The 23833-nt window shown below is 40.8% G+C and overlaps 2 protein-coding genes across 3 annotated transcripts; one reads left to right on the top strand and one right to left on the bottom strand.

Annotated features, from left to right (window-relative positions):
• Positions 1 to 3568: 3568 nt before the first annotated feature.
• On the top strand, positions 3569 to 15477 carry LOC127809813 (uncharacterized). 2 transcript variants are annotated; one of them, XM_052348932.1, is made up of 4 exons: positions 3569 to 3905; positions 4307 to 4656; positions 4734 to 6695; positions 14291 to 15476. In XM_052348932.1, the coding sequence occupies exons 2-3, from the start codon at positions 4310 to 4312 to the stop codon at positions 6688 to 6690; spliced, it is 2304 nt and encodes a 767-aa protein (XP_052204892.1). In that variant the 5' UTR covers positions 3569 to 3905; positions 4307 to 4309; the 3' UTR covers positions 6691 to 6695; positions 14291 to 15476. The 2 variants fall into 2 exon arrangements, with proteins under 2 accessions (XP_052204892.1, XP_052204893.1); XM_052348933.1 differs by lacking the exon at positions 3569 to 3905 and having other exon boundaries at positions 4514 to 4652; positions 14291 to 15477.
• Positions 15478 to 19154: 3677 nt separating this feature from the next.
• LOC127810552 (uncharacterized) lies at positions 19155 to 23619 on the bottom strand. The gene is made up of 3 exons (XM_052350091.1): positions 23162 to 23619; positions 20755 to 22768; positions 19155 to 20659 (listed from the first exon to the last, which is right to left on the bottom strand). Exons 1-3 carry the CDS (start codon positions 23439 to 23441, stop codon positions 20503 to 20505), a joined length of 2451 nt encoding a protein of 816 aa, XP_052206051.1. The 5' UTR covers positions 23442 to 23619; the 3' UTR covers positions 19155 to 20502.
• Positions 23620 to 23833: the final 214 nt, after the last annotated feature.

Below are 23833 nucleotides of genomic sequence, written 5' to 3'. Positions count from 1 at the left end.
TTTACAGCCTGTATGGATTGTTAGTTGGAGCTTCAAGAAAGTGCTTGTGCTACCAACTCTATTATCCCCTGTCGACGTTTGATTTCGGCCGACCGTGATTCGTTTTGGGCCGCGGTGAGTCAATCCAAAAAAAATACCGAGAAGGAAGGAAGAAAAACCCCTCCCCCCCAAAGTTCCAAGCGTGTACACCAGAATCTTTTACGTGGTTCGGCCAGAACGATGCCTAGTCCACGGCCGCCATCTGATTATTCTCCCAGAGTGGCGGTATCTGATTATTCTTTTATGTCCCTCCTCCTTGCTCCTCATGGCCCCCTTTATTTCCATTTTTCTTGAGGGACTTTTACAATCTAGATAATATATAAAAATACAGTGTTTGTATAATGGGGGACAAATAGTTCTTACCGCCTTCGCAAGACCGGGAGTGGGATCCTCATTACGAGGGGCATGGGCTGTTACAGATAAAGTGATCGGACCCTACCTCTGACTTCTCAGCAGCTTTGCCGCTCATGCGAGCTGGAGGTTTTAGGCGAGCGACCTGGATGGTCCAGGGATCTGGAGGATATTTCAGGAGCTCGTTAGTCGATTGCTCCGAGCTCGTTGGGGGATTACCGGGAGCTCGCCATACGCTCGCTTTACGAGTTCCGGATCTTTGATGGAGGCTGGACCTTCCTTGACGAGGTCGTCCGGGCCTTCTTGGCCTTGGGTGATTGGGCCGGTCTATCGGACCGAGTCTGGCCCATGCGGGGTGATGCGGGAAATACATATAACAGTTGAGTTAAAACTTTTATGTAAGGGAATCCAAGCTAAATCATTAACTTCAAGACTTCGTTTAATATGTGTACTAACTTCACGATTACATCGGTAAAGCCTTGATTTGGACGGACTTATTTTATAATTGTGTTCAAGATATCGCCAAACACCATTCAAATTTTGGTTGTTATCTTGGCTTTACAGCCTGTATGGATTGTTAGTTGGAGCTTCAAGAAAGTGCTTGTGCTACCAACTCTATTATCCCCTGACTACATTCAAATGTCACATATCTCAAAGCTCCATCATCATCCTTTTTAGAATTTCTTTTTCTAACTGGAAAACCTATGCTATAAGCATAACTTTTGTAAAATTTAAATAATTCATTGATATCATTAAACTTCATCCCAACTTCCGAGACAATCTGACTATCTTTTACTAAGGTTTCATCATTGTGTACATCAAAATTTTTTGTGACTAGCAATTCGTCAGGGACTTCATAACATTCGTCTTCGAAACTACAAACTACGTTTCCTAGATTAGATGATACAAAATAATTTTAGAAACAATTCTTATGTAGTGCATTTGTGTTAATCTGATAAACCTTTCTTTGAAATTAATCGGCTATGAAAAAAAGAAAGATCATGGGATGTAAAATAACCAACATTATTACTTTTGTTTGTCATAGCTATTGAGACATTGTATATTGTAAGTGACGGTTTTGCTATCAACAGTGTTACAATTAGTCAAATCTAATAGGATTGGCACCTGAACTTACATACATACAAAAAACGTATTAACTTTTTTTTCCACAATATGAAAATAATTACATTACATGAATTTTAACTTTTCAAATACTAAATTTACACACCCAAATAGCAAAAATTGATCAGAATTACGAGGGAATCGTACATATATTTTCTCTTTTCAAAGAACCAAATGAGTGAGGCTTTCCTTTCAATATGAAACAGGTGAGCGAGACTTTCCTTGCAATAAGAAATAATAAACCATTGAAGTACTTTATATACCATTATATGAAATAAGAAATGCATTTAGAGGCCCATTGCAATTCCATTAATAGATACGCTCTATTTGCTTTCACAAGGTTATATCAAATTACAAGTATTAAAAACCAATTTTTAAAGTTGTAATTGTCAAAGGAATATCAAATTGGTGAATTGAAGTTCACATTTACATACTGGAGTACAAGTCACCTCATACAATTTTAATAAAAAAGAATTACCATTTGATTAAATTGAACTGATCATTTTCAAATTACAAAGCAAACACATAGAATGCCCGCATGATCCACATGCGAAACCTAACCCAAAAAACTAAAAATCAGGCAAAAAACCTAACAACCGTCCTCAAACAACCTCAAGTCCTAATTAGAACAATCGTCAATGGTCCAACACTCACCAGAATCAGCATAAAACTAACACAGACAAAGACAAAACCAAAGGAAAAACGACCTATATGTGCCAAGAAAATCAAACTTAGGGTCTTTTTTTTCTTTTTCAATTTATGAAATTTACCAAAAACAACTGCATATCTTTATCCTCCAGCAATGATCTCGATTGTCAAATTGGAATCTTGCTTCTTAAAAGTGAAGGGTTGAAGAAACTCTAGGGAGAGCGAGAAATGGGGAGGAAGAGAATGGCAATAGATGATAGATCTAGGCTTAAATGGAAGGGATGGCAGCGAACAACGGAGGATGGGCCGAGACCTGTGATGGAAAGTTGGCTAAGAGATGAGGATGTGGGGTCGACAATGGAGAGGGGGGCGACTATGGCGGGTTGGCCATGGGGTGACCACGTTAGGGCTAGAATGGTGAACGATGGAAATGGGGGAGGGCGTCCAAAAATTGAAGAGATGGCGGCGACGGCAGAGCGGGGTCAACGATGAGGTTGGGCCACGGGTCACAATAAAGGGAAGGGCATCGACGGTGGGGCTAGGCCGAGAGGAGGGGGCGAATGACTAAGAAGGGAGGGGGCGACGACGACGACATTAGGGCTGGGTCAAGATGGGGTATCGGGGAAAGGCTGAGGTGGGAGGCAAGGGGTTGAAGGGAGAGAAAGGGAGAGAAAATGGGGAAATTTTTAGTGAGTGGACTGGAGAAATTGGGGGGGTGGGGGGGGGGATGTTATGGGGAAAAAGAGGGAGAGGTGGCGTAAATATTGAGGAAGGAAAAGAAAAATCAAAATCAAATTAAAATATTTATCTATAAAACTCACGTCTAACATTATCCAAAGTGAAAAAAAAAGAGGTCAATTATCCTATTCTAAATAACCATGTTTCAACATAAATTACCTTACAACATTGGTAACGCGCATAAGATGATTAATGCTAACCTTTTGGGGTAGAGCAAAGGGGTTTATCATATACATTTGGGAGTTTAGGATATTTTAAGATTGTGGATTCGATTTTGTCTTCGTATGACTTTGTACAATCGATTATGTCTATTCAAAAAGCCAAACTCTTAAGATTTGACTCACGACGAATCTATCCATTCATTTAGGGTTGTAAAACAGGTGGACTATGAATTTTAAAGAAAATGAGATAGATTTGAGTTGAAAGCCGACTTTGGTCAATAGATCCCTCCAATTTCTCACATTACAAAACAAACAAACAAAAAAATAATGACATTATTATATCAAATAAATATTCTATTACTATTTTTAATAAAAATAAAGGTGTTTTCGTGAATATGTAATGTTTCCATCAACCAAATAAATTTTGTAAAATAGGTTATTATTGGAAAATAGCAGTACTCGCTAACAAATCAGCATTTTCTTAAATTAGGGATTTTGGACCCTGCAGTTGGATCGCCATTGAAGCAGACACATACACACACACACACACACACACACATATATATGCATACATATATATATATATGTATGCAGGATCAGATTTGATATCTGAGAAAAGGCTCTATTCTGAAAGAAATCCACTCAAAAGTAAAATCCTTTGGGGCAGAGCTAGTGCCATTAACGTTAGCGTCAGTGTGGATTCTGAACTCAACTCCCTCTCTCTCCCTGGGGGGTCTGGACAACGTATGCAAATTCACAAATCGCCAGCCACCAGCCGTTGGTTTCTTGAAACCCTAGCCCACTCAAGGCTCCTAATCACGCCCTCGACGATTGTTCATTTCCAAGGTGAGAACCCTGAACTCGCTCGTCATCAATATATATACATACATATATGCTCGCCCTTTCTTGTTTTTAGGGTTTATGTCGAAACATGTTCTGGAATTAATTCGCATTCAAAGTTTTCAAATTTCTCCCCTTTAATAGTCAAATTGATGGTTTTCCAAGACATTTGCTTTACGTGATACGGATTTGGGTTATGTAATTGAGCATTGGAGGAGTTGTATCTAAAAAACTTGTGAAATTGGGATTTTATGTTCTCGCTTGCACACCCCCCCCCCCCCCCCCCCCCTCTGTATGGTTGTGTGACATATACTGGACTGGTGGGAATTTTTCAATTTATGGTCGAGTAGTAGCTTTGTCTGTTTTGTATTCCGTGGGTTTATGTGGATGATTTTGCATAAACTCAGGTCATGGCTGGGAAGAAAGTGATAGCTATATGTCAGTCAGGTGGTGAGTTTGTGACTGAGGAAGATGGGTCACTGTCTTACAGAGGTGGGGATGCTCATGCTATGGAAATTGATGAACAGATAAAGTACAATGACTTCAGAATGGAAGTGGCAGAGATGTTCAATAGCAATGTTGACAATATTTCTGTCAAATATTTCCTGCCTGGCAACAGGAAGACGCTTATTACAATATCCAATGACAAAGACCTCAAGCGCATGATCAATTTCCATGGCAGCTCCAGCACCACTGACATATATGTCTTGGCAGAAGAAATAGTCGCTCCTGATGTCTCAAACATGCCAGCTAGTAGGTAGTCCTCTTCCCGTTTAACATGAAATTTTGGTTGTTACTGCTTTTACATGTAACCTTTGGGAGTTGATCTTGCAGGTCAAGTCGGACTACTTTGTCAGAAGCTGGGGTTCTGGTTGAGGCCCCTCTTAATGTCATAGATGACATAAACCAGCCTGCTGACATGCTAGATACCCCTTTTGTTATTCTGGGTGATACCACCAATATTGATGACCATATCGAGATGCCCGGAGAAATGGCTCCACCCCCTCTATCTGTAGGTTCCAATGATGAGAAGCATATTAAAGCTGCACAGCAGTGGCAAAACAATATCACAGGTGTTGGCCAAAGATTCAATAGTGTTCATGAATTTCGTGAGGCCCTACGTAAATATGCTATCGCAAATCAATTTGCTTTTAGATATAAGAAGAATGACAGTCATCGTGTAACTGTAAAATGCAAATCAGAAGGTTGTCCATGGAGAATTCATGCATCGAGGTTGGCAACCACCCAACTAATTTGCATTAAGAAAATGAATGCCACTCATTCATGTGAAGGGGCTGCTGTGACAACAGGACATCAGGCAACTAGAAGTTGGGTTGCAAGTATCGTCAAGGAGAAGCTTAAAGTTGACCCCAACTACAAGCCAAAGGACATTGTCAAAGATATTAAACAGGAATTTGGAATTCAACTGAACTACTTCCAGGCATGGCGTGGAAAAGAGATTGCCAAGGAGCAGCTTCAGGGTTCTTATAAGGAGGCATACAAGCAGTTACCTGTTTTCTGTGAGAGGATAATGGAGACAAATCCTGGTAGTTTAGCTACTTTTGCAACAAAGGAAGACTCAAGTTTTCATAGATTGTTTGTCTCTTTTCATGCGTCTTTACATGGGTTCCTACAGGGTTGTCGGCCTCTACTCTTTCTTGACAGCATATCCTTAATGTCAAAATACCAAGGTGCATTGTTGGCAGCAACAGCTGCTGATGGGAATGATGAGGTTTTTCCTGTTGCTTTTGCAGTGGTAGATGCAGAAACTGATGATAACTGGCACTGGTTTCTGCTACAATTGAAAGATGCATTATCAACAGCTCGGAACATTACTTTTGTGGCAGACAGAGAAAAAGGACTAAGGGAGTCAATTGCTGATATATTCCATGACATAGATGTCCACCATGGTTACTGTATCCGCTATCTTTCAGACCAACTTATCAGAGATTTGAAGGGACAATTTTCTCATGAAGTGAAACGTCTTTTGGTTGAGGATGTCCATGCTGCTGCATATGCACCACAAACTGAAGGCTTTGAGAGGTGTTTAGAAAGCATTAAAAGTATTTCACTAGAAGCCTATGACTGGCTCATGCAGAGTGAACCTGTGAACTGGGCAAATGCCTTCTTCAGTGGTGCAAGATATAACCATATGACATCAAACTTTGGAGAACTGTTCTATAGTTGGGCTTCAGATGCACATGAATTACCAATAACCCAGATGGTTGATGCTGTGCGAGGTAAGGTTATGGAGTTGATTTATACACGGCGTGCTAATTCAAATCAGTGGCTGACGAGGTTAACCCCATCCATGGAAGAAAAACTAGAAAAGGAAAGCCTAAAATCCCAGTCTCTTCAAGTGTTAATTTCAGCTAGTAACAAGTTTGAGGTTCGTGGCGACTCCATTGAATTTGTTAATCTTGATCACTGGGATTGTAGTTGCAAAGGGTGGCAGCTTACTGGTTTGCCATGTTGCCATGCCATTGCTGTCATAAGTTGCCTGGGCCATATTCCATATGATTACTGTTCTAGATACTTCACAACGGATATCTACCGGTTGACATATTCGGAGTCAATTCATCCTGTCACAAGTGTAGATAGGCCCATGCACAATGGATCTTCTCAGTGTTTGGTGACTGTGACCCCTCCACCGACTCGTCGTCCACCAGGCCGACCTACTACTAAGCGATTTGGATCACAAGAGGCGGCTAAACGTCAACTCCAATGCAGTAAATGCAAGGCAACGGGTCACAATAAGTCAACTTGCAAAGAGTTTTTGCTAGAGTGTTGAACTGTGTAAGTATGTTTCCTTTGTTCTGTTTCATGAGGTTTTCTGTGGTACAGCGAGCTTTGTTTTTGCTAAGAGGGGCAGTTTTAAGAGTTTGAGCTGCATTAGAAGCAGTTTGGACACTCCAAATACGTGGACTAACATTGAACCAAACAAGTCCTATATTTTCCTTTTTTCTCCAAAATCAACCATGGTTAGGATACTTTGGGGACAAATGTCCTCCAACACCTGCACAGCAAGAACTTTGCTATAATCTGACAAGAACACTTTTGATCCGATGATAAATTCATAAGGGGTAGATTTAGACCTTTTAACCCATACAGTTTGCCCTTTCTTTATTATTATTATTAGTTTAGGAATTCTAAAGCCCAACTTGTCCTGGAGTTGAGCAATCCCTATACAGTCCGTTTGGCACACAGATAAGAAAATGGTAATACCAACTAACAGAGTAGAACCACGTTTGGTTTCTTAAATGAGTTGGGGATAAATTTATACCAAGTGCCCCAGGTGATATATTATTGCACTTATGTGGGATTAAATATTTGTTCCAGGTGGACAATTTTGCCCCTTCTCTCTCTATATATCTCCCCCCCTGTTAACTCTTCTTCGCTTTCATTTTCTCTCTCTTCATTATTATATAGTGGGACAAAATAATCTCCTTCTAATCATCACTCTTCGTTAATGTCGAGCTATGCCTTATTCATAGAATAGGATTATTTTGTTCATAGGACAGATTTACCATACCAAACACGGGATATGATTAATTTAAGTTTATACCTCCTTTAAACTTAGGGTACCAAACATGGGATAGGATTATTTTGTCCTATCGCTATTTTTATCCAATGCTTAATTCTTACCCATTGCTATTTAATCTGGATAGGAAGCAGGCTGTTAACAATTATAGTGTTAGGTTTTACATTTTATCACAATGATAGAATTCCCACTCAATCTGTAGCTTCCCTCTCCAAATCAGTAGATAACAAACTGATTTACAGTGCTCAACTCTAGTAAACTAATCAAAGAGAAGAATAACAGAAAAAAATGAAGAACAAGGCCAATTCGAGAGGGCCTCCTCTCCCAGCCCTTTCCATTGAATTAGCACATCAAGGCCCCTCAAGTTTTTACCTCTGCCCGGCCGTATTCCCAATAGGAATTCTGGTTTTACCATCATCTCTAGCTCAACTGTCAACTGAGTTGGAATGGAGGCAGCTGCTGGTAATGTCCCTTCGGCTTTACGTAGTTGAGATACATGAAAGACGGGATGGATGGCACATGTGGGTGGAAGTTCCAGCTTGTATGCCACCTTCCCTATCCTCTTTTCCACAACAAAGGGTCCATAATACCTTGGTGACAGCTTTTCATTTAGCTTGGCAGCCAAGGTCTTTTGCCTATACAGTCTAATTTTCAGGTAGACCAAGTCTCCCACTTCGAATTGAATGTCCCTTCGCTTCTTATCCGCTATGGATTTCATCCTTGCTTGTGCTTGCAGCAGTTGGCCTTTAAGCTCTTCCAGCACTACATCCCTCTCTACAAGCTGCTGCTCCAACCTAGATATGACGGTGGTACCTTTCACAAACCGTAGAAGTGGAGGTGGCTCGCGCCCATAGACTATCTAAAAAGGGGTTAGTTTAGAAGAAGCTTGATAGGAAGTATTATACCAATACTCGGCCCAAGGAAGCCAAGTGTACCACGCCTTAGGTGTAGAAGAGGCAAAACATCGGAGATAAGTCTCCAATGTCCTGTTGAGGATTTTCGTTTGGCCATCGGATTGGGGGTGGTAAGCTGTGCTCCTATTCAGTTGCGTGCCCTGTAGTTGAAATAGTTTTTTCCAAAAATGGCTGATGAAGACCTTGTCTCTATCGAGACTATAGAATTAGGAATCTCGTGCAGCTGTACAACTTCTTTGACAAAAATTCCTGCTACACTAGCTGCTGTAAATGGGTGTTTCAATCTAATAAAATGCCCATACTTGCTAAGCCTATTCACCACCACTAGAATGGAGTCCATTCCCCCAGATTTTGGCAGTCCCTCTATGAAGTCCATTGACAAATCCTCCCAAATTTGATGGGGAATAGGGAGCGGTTGAAGTAGGCCCCCCGGTGAGAGAGCCATGTACTTGTGCTGTTGGCATATGGGACATTGGCGGACATACCGATGGATATCCTTTTTCATTCCTAACCAATAAACATTAGCAGCCAGCCTTTTGTAAGTTCGCAAAAAACCCGAGTGGCCTCCAAGCTGTCCATCGTGACCCTCCTTCACCACTAAAGGAATCAAAGCTGAACCAGGGGGAAGTAGCAATCTGCCCTTAAATAATAACTGTCCATCCACCAAGGAATAGCCTGGCCTACTTGAAGGTTCAGCTTGCAGCTCCCTGATGATCTGTTGGAAGTGGCTATTTTCGGCCACTTTTTCTTTTAGTTGATCTAATTGCAGCACTCGAGGAGCTGTAAGAGCCATGAGTGTAACTGGAAATGAAAACCGGGAGAGCGCATCAGCAGCGCGGTTCTCCAAGCCGGGCCGGTATTGTATCTCAAAGTTGTAGCCCATTAACTTCATCACCCATTTTTGACATTCCGGACTCACCAATTGTTGCTCCATCAAGAACCTTAAACTTTTTTGATCTGTTTGGATTGTGAACTTCCTCCCCAATAAATAATGTCGCCATTTTCGTACCGCAAATACAATAGCCATCAACTCCCTCTCATAGATTGATTTATTCCGACTGTTGGGGTTTAAAGCATGACTAAAGAAAGCAAGTGGCCTATGTTCCTGCATCAATACAGCCCCGAGTCCATACCCTGAGGCATCAGTCTCCACTATAAATTCCTTCAAAAAATTTGGTAGGGCAAGCACCGGTAAGGCTATCATGGCTGACTTTAGAGACTGAAAAGCTTGCTCCGAACTCTCATCCCAATAGAAGTTATCTTTTCGAAGTCGTTTCGTTAATGGCCAAGCTAATTTTCCATAATTTCGTACAAACTGGCGATAATACCCTGTGAGTCCCAAGAAACCACGGAGTTCTCACTGCAAACGTGGGCTAGGCCAATCCATAACTGCCTGAATTTTTGAATTGTCCATAGCAACCCCCTGCTGCGAAATAATGTGGCCTAAGTAATCAATCTCCATCTGCCCGAACCTGCATTTTTTTGCATTGGCAAACAACTTGTTTTCAGCTAATATTCCCAATACACAATGCAAATGATCCCGATGTTCCCGCATTGTTCTGCTGTACACCAAAATGTCGTCAAAAAACACAAGAACAAATTGTCTCAATTGCTCCCTAAAAATCTCGTTCATTAAAAACTGAAATGTAGTGGGTGCGTTTGTTAATCCAAACGGCATCACCATAAACTCATAATGGCCCTCATGAGTTCGAAAAGCAGTTTTCGGAATGTCCTTAGGTGCGATACGTATTTGATGGTAACCTGATTTTAAATCCAATTTAGAAAAAACTGCAGCTCCATTCAGGTCATCTAGGAGTTCTTCAATAACCGAAATTGAAAATTTATCAGGAATAGTTACCTTGTTTAGAGCTCGGTAGTCCACGCAAAACCTCCACCCTCGTCCTTCTTCTTAACCAGCAATACGGGACTAGAAAAAGGGCTGATGCTTGGCCGGATGATACCTGCAGGTAGCATCTCTCTAACAAGTTTTTCAATCTCAATCTTCAAGAGATGCGGGTATCGGTAAGGTCTCACACTGACTGGGGGTACCTTAGGCTGCAGCGTGATGGTATGATCCCGCCTTTGATGTGGGGGCAGCCCACATGACTCTTCAAAGACTGCCTCGAAGTTGGACAACACCTCCTGCAAGCTGTTAGGGATGTCAACTTCCACTGCTTCAGCCGTTAAACAGCCCAACTCCAATAATACTCCTTCCCCACTCTTCCGGAATGCCTTCATCATGGACTTCATGGTCACTAAAGTTTTACTAAGGCTAGGATCCCCATGTAAGGTAATGGTCGTGTCTCCCACCTTGAGCCTCATGATCAGGGAACCCCAATCCACTTGTGTCTCTCCCAATGTGGCCAATCACTTCATCCCAAGAATGACATCAGAGTTGCTCAGCTCCAAAGGGAGGAAGTCTTCCACAATCTTCACATTCTGTAACAACAAGGGGACCCTCTTGCATACTCCCGCCCCCTGCACTGCCATTCTCGAGCCCATTATCACCCCATATCCTTGAGTAGGCATCCTTATGAGTCCCAATTTTTGCACCAAGTCAGCTGCTATGAAATTGTGGGAAGCCTCGCTATCGATCAGGACAATCACTTCTTGGCCTTCTATTGTTCCTTTAATCTTCATCGTTTGAGGAGGAGTTAGCCCCACCACAGAGTTTAGTGATAACTCCACCATCTCCCCTTCTTTGATAGTGTCTTCCCACTCCCCGGAAGCCTCCACTGCCTCATCTAGTTTAGTCCCTTCTTCTTCTCCCCTCTCTTCCTCATAAATAACCATCACTTGTAGCTCCTTGTTCTTACACCTATGCCCAATTGAATACTTCTCGTCACAGCGAAAACATAATCCCTTCGCCCGCTTGGCTTGTAACTCATTCTCACTCAATCGCTTAAAGGGTGGCGTGGATAGCTTTTCGCTGACTAGCGATCTTGGAGAATTAGAAGAGCTAGCTGTGACTATCCTAGGAGGATTAGCGGCCTGGAATCCCGGATTTCGCTGCACCATAGGAGTCGGAGCTGGGTGTGGGGTTACCTTATTTGGGCTATAACCAAAATGATTCCCTTGTAGCACCTGATTCCGGTCCTCAATCCGTTGAGCGATTTCCATGATATTCTTGAGGCCCAAGGGCCTCAACACCCTGATTTCTGCCCTGATCTCCAGTTTGAGCCCATTAACAAAGTGTCCCTCCAAAACTGCTTCGGGCATCTCTTCAATGGGTGATGCTAGAGTCTCAAAGTAAATTCTATAGTCTCAGACCGTTCCCCACTGTCGAAGGGCCATGAACCTCTCCTCCACGGTCCCTTCTTGGGTGGACCTGAATCGGTTCCTCAGCAGCCCTTTAAGCTCCTCCCAATTTCTTACTCGCCGCCTCCTTTGCTCCCATTGAAAACAAGATAGAGCCCCTCCTTCAAAGCATAAGGTTGCTGACTACAACTTCTCCGCATCAGTCAACTGGTTTACTGTGAAGTAGCGCTCATCCCTGAAGACCTAGCCATTTGGATCATCTCCCTCGAAGATGGGCATCTCCAGGCACCTCCCATGGTACTCTTGCCTTCCGACTCCATCAACCCAGTCACCCCCTTCGCCACTTCTCCCTCCAACCGTTGGCGTCCCCTCCCTCGACAAGGACAATCCCGCAGGTTGGTCTTCCCCATCTCGTTTCCCCTTCCTCTCACTCTCCTGCTCATCCCATCGCGCCATTAATAGGTTGAATCGGTCCATCATCCTCGCCATGCTCTTTTCAATATTTTGCACCCTCATGACCTCTGCCTTCATCGATTCTATACTATCTTGTAAACCCACCATACACTGATACCAAAATGATAGAATTCCCACTCAATCTGCAGCTTCCCTCTCCAAATCAGTAGATAACAAACTGATTTACATTGCTCAACTCTAGTAAACTAATCAAGGAGAAGAATAACAGAAAAAAAAAATGAAGAACAAGACCAATTCGAGAGGGCCTCCTCTCCCAGAATCTTCTTCAAAAATCCTCCACACCTCTCTCTTATAGAGATTCCCCCGACGGTTACAGCCACGTGAGGTTGTTATTCCTAACCGTCTATGACAATTTTACCCCTGTATCCTTTTCCTCAATTGCCCTCTTGCTTCCTTTCTCACCCCTACGCTGATATGTGTGATGTATCGGTGCTCTATCACACAACTAATCCCAATCTTTGATAAAAGAGGCTTGCATTAGGTAGCCAACAACCAATCTAAAAATTGTTGGATCTTATGATAAAGTTCATACAAAATATCATTTCATTATGGTGTATCCATCTGAGGAACGCATTGTATTGCTTGCTCAACAAAACATGGGCTAGAGTTGCTGCATCGGCACTTGAATACAATGTTAAATAAGGGTTTTGACACTTTCACCAACAGATGCGAGTAAAAAGTTAGTTCAGAATCAGAAATTTATGACTGGATCATGGAATATTGGAGCCTTGACAGGAAAATCTATGAAAGCTGTTCTGGAATTCTAGAGCCCAATATTTTTAAATCATCTATAATGGAATTTCCTAAATCAGATGTTTAAAACTTTTAATTCACGCTACTAATAAGTAAAATGTGAAAAATGACTTGCTAGGCAAAGTATAAATATATACATAATGTAAAAGAAGAAAATACTAGTGAGTAGTGAATATTTTCATGTTGCCCCTCCATGTATCCTTTTTCTTTTTTTATCCACTGAAAAATTGCAAACTCGCAAGTCTCTATTATTTCATGTGCCTGCTGCAGGTTGATATTTGTACTTCTTAGCTATCTATTTTAGGTATGTGGACATAAAAATTTGCTGCATTATAAGTCTGTCTCATTTCATCAAGTTTTATTCATGATTTACGTTTACGTCTAGGTTCACATCCTGACCACATAAATGATGCTTTTTGTAGGAATATCTGTATATTTTCATTCATTCTGATTGTTACAAGTATTGAATTTAATTTGTTAACGTGTCAATGCATTTAGCATTATTTTAACTTAAGAGGATTCCACATCTTAGCATCACTTTTGAGTGGATGCTGATTATCTGGTTGATGTTTTTGTCTTAGTTTGTTTGTCATTGGCTACACAACCAACTGCAAATGTAATTGGACAAGATTTCAATTCTGGGTCTTATTAGGATGTGCTCCTATTTTATTCATTACAACTGCCAAGCAGCTAAATTTGAGTGTTCTGGTGTACAAAATAAAGGCTTTTTTTTTTTTTTGTGTGTGTGTGTCTTGTGGCTACCACTTGTGATATAAAACTGGTGAACTAAAATGGAATAGAAAGAGTGTCAAGTTAAGTGTTCATGTGATTGATAATAGCTATAGAATAAAGATGTGCCACGTGGCTTTGCTGAGCTCAACAGGAACCTAATTGAGTTCAAAGCTAGAAACTATTGCTGGTGCTGGAATAGAAAGAGTGTTGACTTAACATATGTAGCCAACCCCACTTAGTAGAATTAAGTTTTGATATGCCGCCATTGACAACATGTCCACATAGCCATACCAAACTTTCATTTACATATTTCAGTATCTTATAATTAAGGGCTTGTAATGATCAGACACATGGCTGCACACCTATATCTGGTACTCATATTGGAGTGGATGTATAAAGCTTGGTCAAACCAGCTCTAATATGTCCAGGGTTTTCTTTTGCATTGGCTCCACTTGCTCTACCAATTTGTATATAAGTTGTGCTTCCAGAATCTGCTAGCTAAAACGGGGGCTGTTGTTTGATCAGCTTCTTGGGGTGCACATGTTGGCATATATAGAAATTACCCCATCTTCACCACCCCCCCCCCCCCCCCCCCCCCCCTTTCTGATATGTACCTTGGTGATAGCATACTTCTTGGCACTTGAAATTTGCTTTAGATGAATTCATTGCATTTGCTGCCATTTTCTAATTGAATCCTTTTTTCTTTCCTCGCTTAACAGGGTTGGAGCTAGCTCTATGAGAAGGGCCTAAAATCTGTAACCATAACCTCGTCTTCATCTCCCTGTTAATAACCAGCCATGCCCTCCCTCCCCCCAACCCCCAAAATGTACTTGGTAGAAGTAGTATCTGTGCCTTCATTCTTTAGTTTTTCCAAGTTTAGTATCATCATAGCTCAACAAAATTCAATTATCCTTTTTCAATAATTATGATTTTTACAGAAGGTATGTCCCTCACAGCTCTCACTGTGCACTGCCATCTCCATTGATGTATCATTGATCAATCTCCATCATATTTTGAGCCCTTTTACTTAAATGGTGGCAAGAGGTTATTAGAATTTTTCTACAATTGCAGGTGCGAGCCCAAGGTTCTATCACCTACAACTCACAGGGTAACAGCTTATAAATTATTATTTATTTATTTCTTTGAGGAACTTCTATTGCTGGAATAGATAGATTCTGATCCTAGTATTCTTTGTGGAGTTGCTGGATACTGCAAATTGGACAGCAACAAAATTTGTTACATGGAATGGTTGAACCTTGTTTTAACATGAAATGGTTTAGGCCGGGAGATACGAGTATCCAAGGAGTCTACCGAGTGTGGTGTAAAAACAAAGAATAGGGATGTGATTGTAACAAAAGATGATATGCAGTGTAAAAAGTAGAAAACCCAATACCATAGGATACCTTAAAATTGCCTTATTTATTACCCTTCATTGTTGTTCAACTTTGAAAAGTACATTTTACTTAGTACAGGATAGCACCCAAAACCAAGCCATTATTCTGTTGTAGTAGCAACAGCAGCATCTCCAGTTCAGATTAGGGGACTGCCTCCAGAACTGTTCCATTTGGCCATGATGGTGGCGCTAGAGATTGTATGTTCATTAAGCCAGAGGCTACTTAATTGGTGAACAGGAAAAGGCTGAAGAGGACAGACAGGGACGATGCAGAGCATGAGATGGGGCGTCTGAACAACACCAATCCTTGTGTTGTTGCCGTTCCCCTGCACACACACACACACACACACTCTCTCTCTCTCTCTCTCTCTCTCTCTCTCTCTATATATATATATATATATACATTATCAATATATGTATTGCAACTCTTTATCAGATTGGCTGAATTTGGTAATGCAAATGGTCTGATTAGGTTGGGATTGCCCAACTACGGCTGCTGCTGCATCTAACTTGGTAATGAAGTGTGATAAAATGAGTCCCAATCAGATGGGTTTTGCTGCTTCTTTACTGGCTATCTATCTTTCGTTCATCAAATCCATGTCTAAGTAACTCCTGCCTGGTCTTTCTTAATTATATATATAGAACCATAATCAGCTTTATAAGCAAAGCATCTGAATCTCTCACTGTAACACCTCAAATTTCTTGAGCGTGTTATAATTTAGGATTTCGGGAATATAAAATTTTTTTATATCACAATAGTTGTCATATATCACACGATATCCTAAAAATCCTAATTTACACCTTCTCATCTTAACAAACCTAATAATCGAATAGCTAAGATATGTGTTAAAATTTCGAATGTGAAAGCTAGATCGAACTTGATATGGTTCATAACCATAATACTTTATTTATTATAAAATTGTTTAAGACATCTACAAAATATATTACATGGACATCATCAAGTGATAATTGAATATTTTAAACATATTCAAAATTATATAGGTTCGCACATAAATAAAAATATGCTAATCATGCTACAGACAGTAATTTAAGCTAATTCTTCAGCTACCTCATTTTCCTTAGAGCTGCTCGTCGAACCTGAAACGTTTGAATATTACAGGGACATAGTCCAATTAGAAGATGAATCTTCTAGTGAGAAATTCAAAAAAAAAAAACAGTTTATATCGATGCATGATCAGGTATAAAATGTATGAGAAGACAAGGAGAACTACTCCGAAATGCCTCGTGAACACGTTAGCCTCCTCTAACGAGAGCTTTCTCAATGGCGCATGCATAGCGCCTCTTGGGAGGTCCTTAACCATGTCACTTCGGCCTGACCTTATAGCATTCATGCAAGCACCACATCCATTGTTCTTTAGGCTCACGGTTTTTCTCACGAGAGCTTTCTCGATGGCGCACGCATAGCGCCTCTTGGGGGATATCTGACTTTTGCCCTCAACTAACAACAAATAGGTACAACAGTATGGCCACACAAATTTTATAAATGCAACAGTTAAAAAGGTAACAACATATATTTTCCAAAAAAATACATTTTATATATGCAACATGATTTCACGTAAGAGAATAATAAGAGTTTATGTATAAGAACTTCACAAAACACGTCTCATGCAATAGGAGTCTCTCATAAGAGAATAAAAAATAGGATTTGAAGTATAGGAGTCTCACCTTGTTGGTTTATCTCTTCGACGGTATAATTTCATAGCAAACGGCCTAGGTTTATACAGAAAACACATGTTTTGGTAAACCTAACCTCAAATATTTTTACATAGGGTTGAAGAGTATTAAATTAGGGGTATAACTGAAAAATTTGGAGAAAAATAGGCCCCTCACACACCCTGAAAAGGCGGGCCACGCGCCCTCACGCGTAGCTATTTTCCGGCGCATGTAACTCACGCGCTGCCTAGCAGAATTCAGACAGGTTCGTCCCGTTTTCGTATTTCGGCCATAACTTCCTCATTTTAACTCCGATTCGACTCTCGTTTGAACCTACATGACCCTCTCTTCCCCCTCTACAAGATTATTAAAAAAAAAAAAATGGGACTTATCTCGCTTTTTTCTGACTGATTTTGGCGAATTCCGGCGAAAGCTCGTAACTCCGACGAGGCTCGTTCTCCCCGGCTTCTCTTTCGATTCCTTCCCGCCTTCTTGCCGAACTTCTTACTTTCTCTCTAGAGCAAGCTCCTCCTCTTAGAATGCCTCAACTCTCAAAGTTATTTGGAATGATTTGAGAACAACTCATGGTGTATTTTTATAGATTTCTCCAACCAATCACATTATGCCACTTGTCACAATCTAAGCCGTGGACTCCAAAGACTTAAAGATATATTTGAATGGCTTTTGAAATCCAAAACTAGAATGAATTAAACTTTTGAAATCCAAGCTAATTCCCCAACTTCTCTCAAATAACATTTTGGCCCTTATTTCAAGTCTTCAACTTTAATGTTTTACCACATAAGCTCTAAATTTTATCCTTATTTCGTTTGGATAATTCTCTAATTACAATTACACTCTCAAACATCAAATTTATCAAGATACTTAAAATCTCAAAATTAATAACTCAATATATACGATTTTTCGGAAGTCCCTTACCACCATTCGGTCTTTTTAAGTTACAACTTAGCTTAATCGAAAATCATCTCTGATTTGATTTCTTTCAGGGTCATAAATCTCGCCTCGAGACGCTCGTCAAAAATATACCTTTGTCCTCAGGTATCTAAACTCTAGAGTACTCTCTACAACTAATTTGGTCACTTATTACAATTTTAAATATATTTTATAATATTTTAAAATCACCTAAAATACATGTCAATTTTATAAAAATATAGGGTGTTGTAGTCACCGTCAACTCAAACGCTAGGCCCAAGAGCAAGGGTTACTTAATTTGTAAGGTACAAGGATTGGTGATTGAGCAGAGAGGGTAACTAACACCAAAGACCAAAGTGGAGTGAATGATGGCATGACGTAAATACACTTTTTGATTGTTAGCTCAATGCCTGACAGCTGGAAACGTGTTGAGTCTTTAGTTTATTGGTAAGGTTCTGATTAGTGGACATTAAAATTGTTTATTTTTTCATTAAACCATATACAATCATTCTTTACTTAGCAGTGGAGAGGATACACCTCCACATAAAAGACAGCCTTTGTTGCAAAAGGTGAGCCCACAACCTCTTTCTGCGCACATCACCTTTAAAGATATCATGTTCGGTGTTATTCTTATGTTGATTTTTTTTTTTAAATAAATTTTTGGGTAAATTTTATCATAATCAACTGTTGGGGTGTGGTAAACCCATAGATTAGATTGAACCAAACAATTTCATTAGTTTAGTTTAGTTATTTCAGTTAAATTGAAATTTTGCTTGTCCCCTATCAAGACACCTTATGTAATTTATTTTTATATTTCAAATACCTATAATTTGTGGTTTTTTATTTCAAAATCACACTTTCTAATAGATTAAAACTATATTTATTTATTTGACAAAATATAATTTTAACAAATAAACTTTAAAAATCCAAAATACTAAAATAACCAGAGGAACCAAGAATGTAAAAATAATCCAAACCAAAATGAATTTGAGTGACACTTACCTTAAAAATTTTATAATACTTTTATTTCTATATAATTTTTATTTTCCCATTGTCAGATAGAGATAAGGCTCCAACGACATCACCCCTTTCTAGATTGAACAAACAGAGAAGTGGGAAAGAGCTGAAACTTCCATTTCTGGCTTTGGTTTCCAAATCAACCAACAAGTCTTTTCTTCCAGAATGGTCCAACGCGCTGCACAACTCCACCAATCAATTGGCTGGGAAATTATTATTTTTCATATATAGTTTTATCTCAAATATTCAAGTAGATTATTCTTGAATTTAAACCCATAATCTTCGAATCACAAAAGAGCAGATTATCAATGTGACAATGGAAGCGTGATCAATCAAAATGGAAGCAAAAGCTAAAACAGCACAAATCTGGTCAAAATAGTGCTTCCAAATACATGCAAAGCATGAAACGGCAAGGCATCTAAAATCTGACAATATAGCAAAAAACAAGAGCATATCACCATGAATTCCTGCCACCACCTACAAATTACTCATTACTGCAACCAATCATGTTGTACGCATAATGCATTTCATAACTTCCAACACATCCATGCAGATGCAACAAAGGTCTATGAACGAAACCTCTGCATTGGCTGCTAAGTTGATTGTTCAGAGCCATTGCATGGCAAAATAAAATACAAGCTCATGTAAAAATGTATATTAAACAGATTTAACAGTGCCTGACAAGACCCAGTAACTAAACACCGACGCACAAAGGAAACAGAGCTGCGGATTCGATATGTGTGTGCATATATATAATGTGATGTAACAAGGGAACTTTGAAAATGGGTTGTGAAGTGGGCCTCTCAACAGCCAATCTTGCGTCTTTCTTACTAAACCTCAACAGAGATCTTAGCATTCCAGCATCAACTGGCATCTTCATGGTTATATCAACTGATACCGCATTGAAATGAAACGTGTGGTCATCTGGCGCTACATTTGCTCTTCATATAGTGTATTAGCTGCTGCTAGTATCTATCATACACTGATAAGAGATCAAAATGGTTTCCACCTTTAAATCGAAACAGCTTGAAGCGAGATTCAAGAAGGTAAAAAAGTCCTCCAACGTAACTTTGGCTGCTTCAATATATGTCTGCAGCCACAAGGACCTTCTTTTATCTGCTCACTAAGTAAACTTCTCCATTTTGATCTGATTATCAATATCAGAAATTAATTTCACCCGGACACTGCACTACACAATCTGGAACCTTTCCGTTGCTAACTCCACGAGCACTGGAGGTAACAATAACAGAAATTCATCTGTCTGCTCATTTAGTAAACAGCGCCATCTTCATTTGATTACCAATATCAGGAATAGTTTCTCGCCGATAGCCGCTTGTTGCAATCTAAAAACCTCTTCCATTGCTAACTCCACGATATTGGAGGTAACAAATTAGTCAAACTACTAGTCCCCAATAAATCACAGAAACATTGGAGACCTAGCGCCAATTTTTTCTTAGTTTGTCGACTTCCCCTCAAAACATCTAAACAATCACAAAAAGAGCCAACCCCAGGCAAAGCAAGTATACCCATCAATGTATACCGCATATACACAATGTAAACCCTTATACTGGAGACAGCGGATCATGGTAGCAACTAGCTAGTGTCTAGCAACCCTACAAACTCAGCATAGTTGCCTCAACAGACAATTATCCGGGCGTTCTTTCTAATTCCCTAAGAAGCGGAAAAAAACAAACCAATGTCATTGTACCAATGAACCTTACTCAACCACCTCAAATAAACTTCCAAAGCTATTAACTCTATAGTTGATAGTCATTCAGAAAACAAACCTCCATTAACTGATCCCTAGTTCCAAGAAACCTTCGAGTACTCCATATCAAATAATTTTCCACCAGCCCTCCTTTAAACAACAACTAGCTCCTATTGGGCTTATGCCCCAGCTGCAGCCCCCAATTCAGGTCAGGCCTCTGTGACAGTGATGTTAACTGGCTGCCATCCTGACTGATGATGTGTGACCCACTTCTTCACATTGATCACCAGGTGTAAGATCTGAAGTACATCGCCCAAAGCAAACTCTTTTAAGCACATTTGCTTCATAATAGTAGCAGCTTCATACCTGAGGGTAAATAGCAGAAAAGCATATATTTGAAGTCAGATGAAATATAAAGAAGCAAAGTGAATTGAACTTGAAGAAAACAAGTAGGTATTTACCTGCATTGAGAAGCCATTACTGCAGATCGGCCAGGAGAGGATGTTAAAAATTTACGGATTTCATTCCATGTTGCTTCTGGGAAAAGCATAATATAACCCCTATTGGGGTTCACACACTCCCATAGTTTCTGATTCTTACCAACATATATTTGCAAAGAACCTCTCAAGTTCTTCTTAACTACAAGCTTCTGCTCAACTGCACTCTCTAAAGCTTTCTTAACATCAGCTGTTCGGTGCTTGGGATCACCATAACGTATGCAATCAGTTATATTTGCTTGATTTGGCATAATCTTCTCAGTTTTTAACGTCTTCAAGGCAAGTAGAACTACCCTGATCAGGCCTTGATCATATTCAGACGGTTTAGAGCATCCTGGAATTGCGCATACACCATGACTGGAGATATTAGTGGTGACCGTGGCTGAGGAAGATGATGATTGAAATTCTCGACCATTGGGATGCGCGTTGTTCAGTGCATCATTGTAAAATGAAGGCTTGTTATCCACGTGGCCCCTCTGCGGACCATTTAATTTTACATGGCTTGTGTGATTTTGTTTTAACTCTACTCCAATTCGTGGTTGTGAAGTAGAGGGCTGATAATCATTGCCGCGGTATCCAGAAATATTTATCTCGCTAACATCGGGTATTTTTGTTGGAGGACCTGGTGTGAAGCTTGGTCCATCAGGCCTTGGAGGCCCTGAATGGGAGGCAAAGGCATGCGGATCAGGTCGAGGCAGATTACCTGGTGCAAATGGAGGCCGCAAAGGAACGTGGTTTGGCCTTACAGGACGCGAGTAATAGTTTTGGTAATTACTCTGAACGTTATTGTTGGTAGTCCAAGAAAGGTCAGCACTGCCAGGCATGAAGTTTTGGGCAGGCATGCTTGAGGTTACTCCGGGATCACAAGTACTAGATAAATCCCGGGGGTCCTCGAATTGCTTCACATGCATATATCCAGGTTGACGGGAGTTTGCACTATTCTGATCTTCTTTAACTCCTGGTGGCACACTTGAAGATACTGAAATATTTGGTTGACTCGGATTCCTCCGAGGCAGTTTCCCCTTATATTTAGCATCTTTTCCCCTCCCCATACTTGAGGGTTTCTGAGTCCCAGAGTGATGGCTCTCATAGAAGGAATCCACTGGCTGGTTTAGCTTTCCAACATCGGGCACTTTTGTTGGAGGACCTGGTGTGAAGCTTGGTCCATCAGGCCTTGGAGGCCTTGAATGGGAAGCAAAGGCACGCGGATCAGGTGGAGGCACATTACCCGGTGAAAACGGAGGCTGCAAAGGAACGTTGTTTGGCCTTACAGGACGCGAGTAATAGTTTTGGTAATCACTCTGAATGTTATTGTCGGTAGTCCAGGAAAGGTCAGCACTGCCAGGCACGAAGTTTGGGGCAGGCATGCTTGAGGTTACTCCGGGATCACAAGTACTAGATAAATCCGGGGGGTCCTCGAATTGCTTCACATGCATATATCCAGGTTGATGGGAATTTGAACTATTCTGATCTTCTTTAACTCCTAGTGGCACACTTGAAGATTGTGAAATATTTGGTTGACTCAGATTCATCCGAAGCTGTTTCCCTTTATGTTTAGCATCTTTTCCCCTCCCCATACTTGAGGCTTTCTGAGTCCCAGAGTGATGGCTCTCATAGAAGGAATCCCCTGGCTGGTCTAAGTGAACAGGATCAGGACCAAGACCATGCAATGATTCAGAGTCGGAAAAATAACTAGAGTTGCTGTCAACAGATTGAGGAGAGCCGCTATTCGATAAAGGTGGCCCTCCAGCCAAAAGACTTGTCCAGAGCCAGACACTTTTAGCGGCAGCAACAAGTGGTACAGATGCTTTCTGAGGTTGAGCCAGGAGAATATTGTATTTCCTCATGCGCAGCTGATGCAGAGCATTAGAAAAGTCCCGATCACCGGAAATTAACAAAAAATTAGCAGGCGCAGCATTGTCCACGGCCCAGAATAACATATCCACCAGAATCTTCTTGTCGCTTGCATCTTTAACTCCTATCAAATCAAATCCAACACTTCAATTTTGCTCAATCTAAAACAATTTTATAAATTTACCAGAAGAAACGGCGTCTGCAGTCCAAAAGAGTTAAAAGGAAGAAGAAGAAGAAAAGAAACCACACATATTAACAAGAAGCTAGTAGATAGATCCTCTTGTTTAGTTTGTCTTCTCCCATGACAAAATTGTACAAATCCAAACAAGCGGTAGAGATACATACACAAACGTCGAACAGATTCCCCAAATCAACCCCCTCAATCCACTCAAAATCTCAACTTACACACTCACAAATTATCCCGATCAAATCGCACAATTGCCAACAAGACTAAAAGCTCAATTTTCACTTAAAAATTCAAGAACCAACAAATAACGATCATACGTGCATCGCATACCTGCAGGGACGTGGTTCAAGGCGATGCCGGTGCTATTGAGAGCCTGTTGGACGGAGTTTGGAATGCCCGTAGTGTCGCCGTACGCGGAGATCGACGACACAGGCCCGCAGTAGTTCATCGTCGCCAGCGCCGAGCTTATGTTCTGTGCGATCGAGTGGGGCTCGCATCCCTTCGGAACCTGGCAGTTCTCGATGTCCCACCACACCGATATCTTCGCCTTCTCGTACTGCGGCTCCGCCACCGTCGCAACTCCGCCATTACTCCCGGTGAGGCCCACCATTGCTCTGGAAACGCGACGGCGGTGATCGGTGGTACGATTAGGGCAGCGGTCGGAGAAGAGGGGCACGATAGCATACGGAGACGGAAGCAGCTACTCTTCCCCCGAACCCAACTAGGCGAGAGAGTATAAAGGCTGGTACACAGTGTCCACTGCCGTCCTGCCTTCCACACGAAGCTATTTTTTCCCTTCGGTGTCAGGGAATTGACTCGTATGTTGACCTTGAGGACCACGCCTTTTAGCCGACAGAATTTAAAAGTAAATATATTGTTATTTAATTACCAAACTAAATTAATAGAATCTAAAATCGAATTGAATCGATATTTTAATTGTAGAATCTAAATTAAAAGATGGACAATAAAATCAAATTTAATTTAATAAAGGGTAATCGAATC

The sequence above is a fragment of the Diospyros lotus genome, chromosome 9, assembly GCF_014633365.1.
Source record: "Diospyros lotus cultivar Yz01 chromosome 9, ASM1463336v1, whole genome shotgun sequence".
Lineage (NCBI taxonomy): Eukaryota > Viridiplantae > Streptophyta > Magnoliopsida > Ericales > Ebenaceae > Diospyros > Diospyros lotus.
This window is presented reverse-complemented; position numbering and strand designations above follow the sequence as displayed.